This window comes from Vicugna pacos, chromosome 16 (genome assembly GCF_048564905.1).
Source record: "Vicugna pacos chromosome 16, VicPac4, whole genome shotgun sequence".
In the NCBI taxonomy this organism is placed as follows: domain Eukaryota; kingdom Metazoa; phylum Chordata; class Mammalia; order Artiodactyla; family Camelidae; genus Vicugna; species Vicugna pacos.
In genome coordinates this window covers 40,777,394-40,787,645 of record NC_133002.1, presented here as the reverse complement: position 1 = coordinate 40,787,645, position 10,252 = coordinate 40,777,394, and the positions used below count along the sequence as shown (strand labels likewise).

The following is a 10,252-nucleotide window of genomic DNA, read 5'->3' as shown; positions in this document are numbered from 1 at the left end:
ATTAACTTAATATGTATTTTGGACAATCACCAGCCAGCAGAGATTGGAAACTTCTCTGTATATGTACTATTGGCTTTGTAGATTTTCTGTGGTAAAATTAAAATTCTGGTTTCGCTCTGCTTTGTCAGCCAGTTAGTATCCTGCTATGTGTCCTAACTGACTCTTGATTAGTGTGTGCTCAGAATGTGTAAACTCACTTTTTAACATTAGCCTAAGTAAAGTGTATTGAGGAAGATGAACTTAAAAATAACTCATTCCAAAGTTCCTGTCAGATGTAGATAGATTATCCATTGTTTTGGATGTAACCATCTTCCTGGAAAACTGTCATGACCCAATTTCACATGAAAATCATTTCAACTCTGGTATTGCGGGCATAGGGTACGCCTTTGTTTCCGGAGAGCCGAAATCTGTCTCTATTGTCCTTGGGGTCAAACCACCCGAGTTTGCATCCTGACTCTGCCATCTACCAACTCTGTGACTTCAGGCAAATCATGGAAACTCTTGTGATCAGTTAGATGAGGTTAATAATACCTACTGAAAAAGCATGTTGAACGATTTAAATGAGATGATGAATGTTTGAATTAATGTATGCGAAGCCCTTGAAGGGTTTTTGAGGATGGTGAGACTTTAATCCTTTCTATTATCAACTGCGCAAAAGTTTTATTAACTTGGGTGCCTGTCAGTTCGGCAGAGGAAATCTGGACTGGGATTCCGGAGTCTGAGTACTTTTACTGCCTATGAGTATAGCATTGGGATTTAAGAGAATGTTTAAAAAAAAAGATTCACCGAATCTTCCTCGGCCTTACTTTTTCCTGTTTGTCAGCAGGCTATAGTAGCTACGAAGGACCTGGAAACCTAAGGTTGTATGCCTTATTTTTTGAGAGAGCTTCAGGCAGAGCCCAGCCTCCTCAGAAATCTGCGGCAGAGACCTGCGTGCAGGAAGAAATGCTAGCCCCAGGGCGCCCTAACTTCCAACCCGGGGAGCAATCCAAACCCGGAGGCCGGCGGGGGAGGGGGAGCCTGAGGTGGCGGTGGGATGCGAGCGGATACTCCCGGGTCAGCTCGGACTCTCGCCGACCGCAACCAGAGCCCGAGTCGAGGTGAGCCCGGCGGCGAGAAGGGACGCGCGCCTCCGGACCCAGAGGAGTTAGGTGACGTCACCTCCAGGAGGACTCGCTTTTTCATTAATGAAACCGGCCGGCGCGGACGCATGCGCAGCAGGCCTCCTTCCCTCTCGCTTCCCCCTCCCCTTTCCCAGCCGCGCTCTCAATCTCGAGCTCGCTCGCTCTCCCTCTCCCCAGGCCGTGGAAAGGATCCCACTTCCGGTGGGGTGTCATGGCGGCGTCTCGGACTGTGATGGCTGTGGGGAGACGGCGCTAGTGGGGAGAGCGACCAAGAGGCCCCCTCCCCTCCCCGGGTCCCCCTCCCCCGCCCCCCTTCCCCCTGCCTCCTCGCCAACGCCCCCTTCCCCTCTCCCCCTCCCGGCCGGGCGCTGGGCCTCCATCCCCACCCCCGTGGGAACGTTGGGAGCCTGCACTCCTCAGACCCTCTCCTCGCCTATTCCCTCACCTCAGCCCCCGCTCCCCGCCCTCTTCCCGGCCCTGGGCGCCGGCCGCCCGGTTCCTCCGCCGCCCCCCGGCCGCGGGGAGGACATGGCCGCGCACAGGCCGGTGGAATGGGTCCAGGCCGTGGTCAGCCGCTTCGACGAGCAGGTAACGGGCCCGTGGCGGGCGGGAGGTGGGAGCGGAGTGGGGGTGGGGACGGAGTGGGTGAGGGGAGGAAGGAGCGGCCGCCTCCCCCGCGGCTGCCTGGGGCTCTGGAGGAAAGGCCGGGGGGGATAAGTGGGGGTGGCCTAGGGAGAAGGTGCGGGGAAGGAGGGGTCGGCTGGTGGCCCGGGCTCCCCTTCCCTCCTAAGTCGGGGGGGTGGGGCCTTTCCTCTGACCACCCCTCCGATCCTCCATCCCCTTTATCCCTGCCCTTCCCCTTGCTAATAGGGATGAGTGACCTGGGGGCGCTTTCTTGGGCTCTCCATCTGGATTTAATCATCCCCCCTTACCGGTTTTTTTTTTTGGTACAGAAGTGGGTAACATTTAGGGGTTTCCCCCTACCTCAGTGGACCACCTAATTGGGATGAATAACCGAAGGAACCCCAAGGCCCATCTTGTGTACCCCCAGTAGAACGATAACATCCCGCCCCTCCCCCAGTTTCTTCAGCTTCCTCTCTTGGAGGGGGAAGAGTAGAAGAAAGCAGGGAAAGCACAGGTTTTCTTACTTTCTGCTCCACCGTTTCAGTCTGCCCCGAGAGCTCCAAGTGCACACACACTGCACATCTTTTTGATGGCCAACAAGGGTATTCTCCCCTACCCCCCTATATCCTGATGAGACAAGACTGGCTTTTACATTGCCGTTTGCAGTGGAAACCATAGTTCTGGTTCCCTCCTGATTCTGAAATATTTTTCCTTTTTTCCCTTCCTTGGTAGTTGCCGTTTCTCCCTTTATTTTTGTCTGTGGTCTGAGAATGTGAATATTGCTTTCTGGAGTGGGAATCTTGGGGAGTAAGGGGAGAAGTGTGAAAGGAAAGTGGGAAACTGCATCTGAGCCACAGACAACAGAGAGCAGAGACAGCTGGGATGTGGTCCTGGAGCCGATAATTCTGCTAGTGTTCTGTTATTATTAACTCTCATCTTTTGGTTGACAAGAGAACTTTCATTGAGAATATTTGAGATGGGAAAAAGAAAGTTTCATAGCTTGGGGAGGTGCCTTTTTATTCTCTGAGCTTCACACTCTAAATCCTGGCACTGATCAGAATGAAAGCACCCATAGCCTTTTGGCAGTAGGATTTAGTGTAACTTTGTGTTGCTGTATGTAGTTGGGGCTGGTTTAAAGGGATGCTTTCTGCAGCTGCAGTTCTATCACGGGCTTCCCGTGATGAGGGAATCTATTTTGTTTACTGGATATGATCATAAAACTGATTTTGGGAGCAGAATGGAGGGGAGAGGAGGGCTCCACTTTTATTTGATCCCTAAATATTGTTTTGCAGGACTCAGTGTTTCTGACCTACCTGAAAGATTTTTGAGAATAGGCAGAAGCATTGAGAAGAAATTTGAGAGGAAACTACTTAGATAAAATAGAATTATGAAGCTGTCAGAGACTTGAAGGAGTTCTTTTCATCCATTCTTCTGCTTCCAGACCAAAAAGTATCTAAAACATTGTACTACTGATCTGTTTGAGGAAGTAAAATGTTCCTGTGTATACTGGCTTGTATTATTGATAAAGTCTTAGATTTAAAACTTAATAGAAAAGATTTTCTTTGCATAATTTTAAAAAGAAGGACTTAAAATGCATGCCAAAGAACTCCAAAGCTGAACTGTGTGGGCAGTATAATCTGGATGCAGGAATTTAAAGGATTCACACCACAATTATTGTTATCAATTTTTTTAATTAAAAAATTTTTCCAGCTAATCTTTAAACTTTATTTCTTCACTTCATACCTGTTGATTTCTAGGCTTGCCTACCACATATGAAAAATACAGTTTTCTAAATTTTAAAAGACAAGTGAATTTGATTATATACCCAGTAATGCAAGTAAATGTTTCCTTCTTTTTGTCTCCAGTGTTAAAAGACTTTAGGCTTTGTTGTTTGTTTTGTTATGAATATTGTGGAATCAAACTCACCACCATCTATGAAAAATTAAGGATGTAAGAGTTTTAAACAGAAGCATTTAAAAAATATATTCCTTCTGTTGTAATTAAGAGAAAGATCTATAGGACAAATTATTCCTCATAGCTTTCTCTTGCAAGGTTAAAGTCCACTGACTTTGAGATGCAAAAGTATAAAGGTTTTGGTGTGTATTGTATATAGCTACCTTATTGTTAATTTATTATAGAAGTAATATATGTTTAATTCAAATTAGAGCTCACCATGAGTTTGGAAAGTGAGAAAACTGAGGCACAGAGAGGTTAAATGACTTTCCAAGGCCACCTAATAATAACCTTAGTATGAGAAGCATTGAATGCTGAAGGATCAGGAGTACTTTTTGTGATGAGTATCCCATAGGATTTGTTTTAGTAATCCATTAAGTATAGTTAGAAGAGTTCACATTTTTATTGAAGGGAGAAAAAAAAGTCTTGCATGTAGTGAGAGATATTAGAGCCTTAAGAGCCTTAATCATTGCAACTATTTCTAAAAGTTTTAAATTTTGGATATATTGTCTGTACTTTGTTTCACTGGGTCCAGAGGGAGTCAAGCTGCTTCTTTTTGTTACAGCTAAGACATGTGTTGAGCCAGAGAACATGTGCATGTCTAAAGATGGCAACTCTGTTTACTATTGAATTGATGTTTTGGTTGGACTTCTAATATTTGTGGTGATTAAAGCAGAAATGCATTACTAGCCACAGCTGATTACGTATTATTCTCTGGTATTGCTCAGCAACTTGGTGCAGCAGACCCAGTTCAAAAAGTAGTAGTGTTCCATCTTAACATTTTGAGCTCAAGCCCTTGTTTCCAAGTGGATAAAATAAAATTCCTCTAACCTGCTAGTATTGTACTTGAAACTAATGTTTACGGCCTAAGTTGAATAATTCTTAACAATTAAAAAAAATAATTACTTCCTTGCTTAGGGAAATGGCAGTTGCAAAGGTAGACAGCCAGAAAGCTGATAAATCTGCTGCTGCTCCTTTAACCTGCCTTTGTGGTGCTGAATTGTAAGTTTCTAAATTGAAATTGGCAAGTTTTAGGTGTGTAGCTTTAATTTGTGGCTCATTCGCCAGGTTACTTAAATTAGAGAGAATCTTCTTACATGCCCCACCTAGTTCTGTATTCCCCACCAGTCTCTGTAGGACTTTGTTCCTGAAAGGGAGTATAGGAAAACTGGTTATTGGAAGGTTTTTGTTTTGTTTCATGAAATTGAGAAAAGATATCCTCACATGATTTGTTGTAAATATATTCATTTAAGCACTTTTTTCCATATCTGGTCAAGTAAAAATGGTATGTAAAAAGCCAAAAAATGACATTTTAAAGAACATATTAGAGAATAAAATCTGATTTTTGATTTTTAATAACATTGATTATTGTAAATTGAATGCTAATCAAAATGTCCTTTGAATATGTGGTGTAAAATTCACATTATGAAATTATTGGCGAGTGTCTTTGAAGTTACAAGCCACATGTTAATTAGCCAGATAAATAAATTTGTAAATCTTTGGAGCTGTTTTGGATTAAGGAAAAAATATCTCCTTAGCCTTGTTCTTAAAACTTGGTCTGCCATCTTTGTAAGTCCTTATAAATAGTTGAGAATGAATATTCTTTTACCAAGGGTATACTATGGTGATTGAGAAGAATACTTATTCTTCATTATGGGACTCATCTTTTAAAAATTTTTTTCTAAGTGGTCCTCAGTTAGTTCTCTGTGCTCCCTCACTCTTTCACCTTACCTAGCATCTAGTTTAGTCTTTCATTATGTGAGCTCCTTCCTTTTCACTTTCAAACTTAATAAGATTTCTTTTCCCTTAAACATTTACTTGGTCCTGTATAGATCATTCTTTTTCTTCCTTTTGTTGCCAGGTAATCTGCTGCCTCTACTGTTATTCACCCATTTCCTTTATAACTCTGAAAACAAGCTTCTGCTTCTACTTTCCTTCTGGATTGCTGCTTTCTTGAAAGTTATTCCTTCTGGCAAAATAGTGGGTTTTGCTCAACTGTAATGCCACCATGATATGCCATTGCCCCTGGAAACCAGTCTCTTCTAATTCCCAAGACATAGTACTGTCTTGTGTGTGCACTTGCAGATCATTGTATGTTGATGTTCTCATTAGTTCATGGACAGATGTGCTTTCTCTGTCATACTAAGCTCCCCGTCATTGAATTGGGGTTCATAAATGAGGGTCTGGTTTTTGTTCTGCTAGTTACAGTCTTTGTCCTTATGCTTGCCCTTAGATCCCTATGGGTCCTAGATTTGCTCGTCTGTTGGAATTGACTAGAAAATCAGTAGGGTTCTCTTTCTAGTTTAAATATTGGATGATTAAAATATTTTAACAGCATATCCCTGTGCCACAGTCTATTAGGAGTTGACCCCACTTAGTTTACCTAACATTTTCTCATTATGCCTCAGCCTGCACCTATGTTCCAGGCAGGCTGGCTCAGTGTCTTTTGTGTGTGTCAAGCTTATTCCTGCTTCTCAGTAAATCTTTTGTTTACACCGTCCCCTGCCTAAATGCCTTAATTCCTTCTTTATGTTTTTCTAATTCCTATCCACACTTAAATGTGCAACTCAAGCTTCGTTTTTTCCTATGACTTTATGCTAAACTCACTGCGACCTCACTTTTTGGTGCGCTTGTCACCTGGGGTTCTACAGAACAACCCCGTAGGATTTCTCCCTTCAGAAGGGTTGGTTGAGCATAGCTTAGCATTGTTTTTTTTTTCTCTTATTTTTTTTATAAAATAGAGCATAAACTTTCTGAAAAACAAGAAGCCTCTTAGAATTTAGTCACCCCAGTGCCCAGCACAGTTGTAAGCACACAGTGCATCACGGATAGAATGTTTTTCATATGATTCCTGGTTGAAAGATAAACTGGTTTAGAGGAGTGGTAATTTTGGCTTTGTTTTAAACATAAATAATTGAACTTTAATTTAGTGCTTAAAGTAGCCTAGGTCTTATAAGTTGTGTTATTTTTAATAGGAATAATTTTTTAAGAAGAGACTTTTAAGGAGGAACTTGTATGTATTTATATTTCCTCCAACAGAACTAACATTTTTGAATCAAGTTTCAGATCCGATTAACTACCTTTGTGATCTTGAATTTGTCACTTAGTTTTATTGGTACTTTTTTACAGTGGTCTGATAGGATAATGAATGTGAAACACTTTGAAAAGTCTAAAATTATTCAAATGTAAAGTTCATACATTTTTATAAACTTTTTTTTTACAAATTTATAAAATTTTTAATTTATGGATTTATAAATTTTCTTCGTAGCTTACTGATTATTGTATTTTTACTAGGAGAGATTGATTAGTCTCTGGATATTCCCCTGTGTGTATCTTGGCCAATATATACCTTAGTTTAGCATTCACTGACAAATACTTATGGTACTAAGAGTGTCCTTATGTAACATAACTTGAATGTCTGTAATTGATCTGTTTTCTTGCTTTATCATCTAATTTGTAGTATACATGTTATGCTGCTTTTCAAGTTTGGGAAGTGTAATAGAAAAGTGTCATAACGTAGTGTGTGAACTGGGCCAATGATGTTGTTACATTTGATTTTAAATATTGCTACACTTCTTTTTATTTGACTTTTTTGGTCAATAGGAAATTAAAATCTTAAATCTGCTGACTTTTTTTTTTTTTGATATATTCAGCATGGAGAATTTTGTCCTTAAAGGAAAGGTTAGAGATATAATACAGTGGTAAGCATATCTTATTTTTGCATTGTTGTTCTTTAAGTTACTCAGATGGCTGTGGGGCGTTTTTGTTTTATTTTCAAATTTGGTGTTATGGGATTCCATATAGACTGTTGTTGCATTATAGCAACATGCTTTTAAGGGTAAGCAGTGTATTAATTAAAAACGTGTGTTTTGCACATGTGTTCCCTTGGCCTCAATCTATTCTTCATTGGGGGTTTTGTGTGTGTCTGTGTGTATGTGAGAGAAGGGATGGGAGTTATAGGAAGCTTATTTTTTTAAAGGAAGGTTAAGGAGGAGAATGTTCTATAGAAGTAGTAGAAGAGGGAGGTTTGTGGTCAGCTTAAACTGTTAAAAGGCTTAGAATCAATACTGAAGTAGAGTATGGGCATCTTAAGCTCTTTTGCTGAGAATTGACTTGTATTTATAAAAAGCATTGGCTTATTTCATCTGACATCTTTTATAATACCTCATTTTCTTGAGAGTGGAGAGGGAAACATGAGACGAAGTTTATTTTGACCTTGAAGAATAGAAAAGTTAAGGTATTTTCTTCGTGGTGACTGAATTAAGTTTAAGGTTTCAGTAATTTGTAAATTTTTGTATCATACTATGTGATACAGCCTTCAGTACACAGAGCACTCTCAGGGTTTTGCTGAAGAAAATTTTAACATTGTAGAATATAAATAACTGGAATTGATAGTGCCTCCGGTAAACTGTCTTCAGGTGCCTGCCATAGACGGCACATTTGACCACTTCAAACGTTATATGCTCTTGATATATAGTTACATTCTTTGGCTCTCTGAGAGTGGCTTTTGAGCCATTGACTATATCATCAAAAGGGCTTCTGTTAAGAAAGCCCCAAGCTAATAAGGAATCCCATCCTATTATAATGAAGAATTGGAATTATCCTCTAAACTTTACATGTTTTTGCTATAAATGGTACTAATTACTTTGCAGTAGCAATAACTTGAGGTGCAGATTTCCAGATTGCATATTTTCTTTAAAGCACAGCCTGGCAATCTTTTGGTTTGGCTTAGGGTTGCTACTACAGTCTACAAGCTGTTGCCTGCCCCTATTCATAGTTTATAGTTTTGAGTGTCTTATCCTGTTGAATTATAGAGAACTTACTTAACTTTTTCTGATGAAATCCTTACCCCCTACATTTCATATAGCCCAAGCAGGGGGGAAGAGGCACAAAGTTGATTTAGTAAATACCAAGACTTTTAGACATTTATTTTAAAGGAATTTTATTTAACTTATTTTTAATCATAGTTTTATATCCAGATAATGGCCTTGTGGGTAATTACAGCTCTAAACAATATCAAGTGACCTCTTTCTGTTTAATTGTTGACTTTTTTTTTGTATAGTGCTCATAGTAATTTGAGCATGAGAAAACCATTCTTACTGCCTCAAATTTGTGATGGCAGTATACTGTGCAGTAAGAGAAAGAGCTTTTTACTGTGTGGTTTTCAGTGTGGCGTTGGGCAAGTCACTTAACCTCTCTGAACTTTAGTTTTCTGTTTTGATTTATAAAATGGGGATAATACCTGCCTTACTCACATCATGGGCTTGTATAGTGTCTTAGGTGTGAATCTTTTATATGAAGGAAGCTGTAAATAATCATAGAAATGTATTACCATGATTATTATCCTATGCAGTATTTTTTTCTATCTCCTCTTTATTTTTTCTTTCTCTCTCAAACTCTTTATAGTTTGGTGATGATTATTATTTCTACACTCATAAACAAAACAAAACAAAAACCTAGGGAGGCAGAACAACTTGTTCACAATCATATGACATGTAATTAATTGAGTTTCAACTAGAGTGTGGCTGTCTTAATCCTTAGAACAGTAACTTTTTAATAAATAGAGCTTTACAAAAAAGTCTAAATTTTATGAACAGATAGCACACATATGTGTAGTTAGGAAAGTATTATTGCTTCTTCATTCAGAAATGACATGTTACATTTTGCCTTTTATGTTCACATAAGATAATATCTGGAAATCTTTTTTGGTTGGTCATGTGTTAGAAATAGACATAAGTTTTAAACATTATATTCTTGATATCATTATATATCATTCTTCTTTTCACTTGATCAAAACTTCTCTAGCTGTTAGTAGAAGTTGTAACATTGTTCCCCTTTTATTTAGTTCTATTACAGTTTATAACTCACTACAGATTTTTAGGTGAGGAGGGTTGAATTCTGAAGGTGAGAGAGTAGAATTTGTGAGAATACCAACAGGAATATACAATTATAAATATGAGATTATGTTTTTTATCATTCTTTTATCTGGCATTTCACAGTCAAGTTTTGTAAAGTTGGTTTTCAAACATTCCATTTCGGATTTGATTAAATTTGAGGCAACCTTTTAAACTTTGGTAGTATTTGAGTATCTTGTTCTGTTGGATTTCTGGGTCTTTGTCTTTTTTGTCTCTGTGCCTGCCTGCCTGCCTGCCTGCCTGCCTTCCTGCCTGCCTGCCTGCCTGCCTGCCTGCCTGCCTTCCTTCCTTCCTTCCTTCCTTCCTTCCTTCCTTCCCTGACTTTTTTAGGCTACCCCTCCTCCCACAACTTGCAAATCATTCATCTTGTCTGTTGGAGTATCTTTCCAAATCTCCTGTCTTTACTAGTGCCTTTCACTTCTGTCTCACCTGGGGGCTGCGAAAATGTTTTGCCTTCATGCTCTACGCAAGTTGTCTTCCTTTTGGGTAATGGACTAAGTTGGGGGTGGGGTGGGGAAGAAGCATTTGTATTTCCTTTTTTTTTTTTCTTTCAGTTTTTGGCCTCTGATAACTTGAGTTTGCAGTAGGGAATGGGAGAGACATAAGGTTTTGTTTTCATCAAATGTTGGCAGCAAA

The 10,252-nt window shown here is 39.8% G+C and overlaps 1 protein-coding gene across 6 annotated transcripts in view; it reads left to right on the top strand.

The window, feature by feature from the left end:
• The first annotated feature begins 1,268 nt into the window (after positions 1-1,268).
• The window catches only part of NF1 (neurofibromin 1), a 219,296-nt gene continuing 210,312 nt past the window's right edge, over positions 1,269-10,252 (top strand). For 4 of the 6 annotated variants that reach the window (XR_012059675.1, XM_072938964.1, XM_072938965.1 and 1 more), the window contains exon 1: positions 1,275-1,712. Coding sequence is in view for 5 of the 6 variants with exons in the window: in XM_072938964.1 (XP_072795065.1) it covers positions 1,653-1,712 (60 nt within the window). In the remaining variant the exon portion in view is untranslated. Of the gene's footprint in view, positions 1,713-10,252 lie in introns of all 6 variants that reach the window. The other 2 variants (XM_072938963.1, XM_072938962.1) reach the window with 1 other exon arrangement.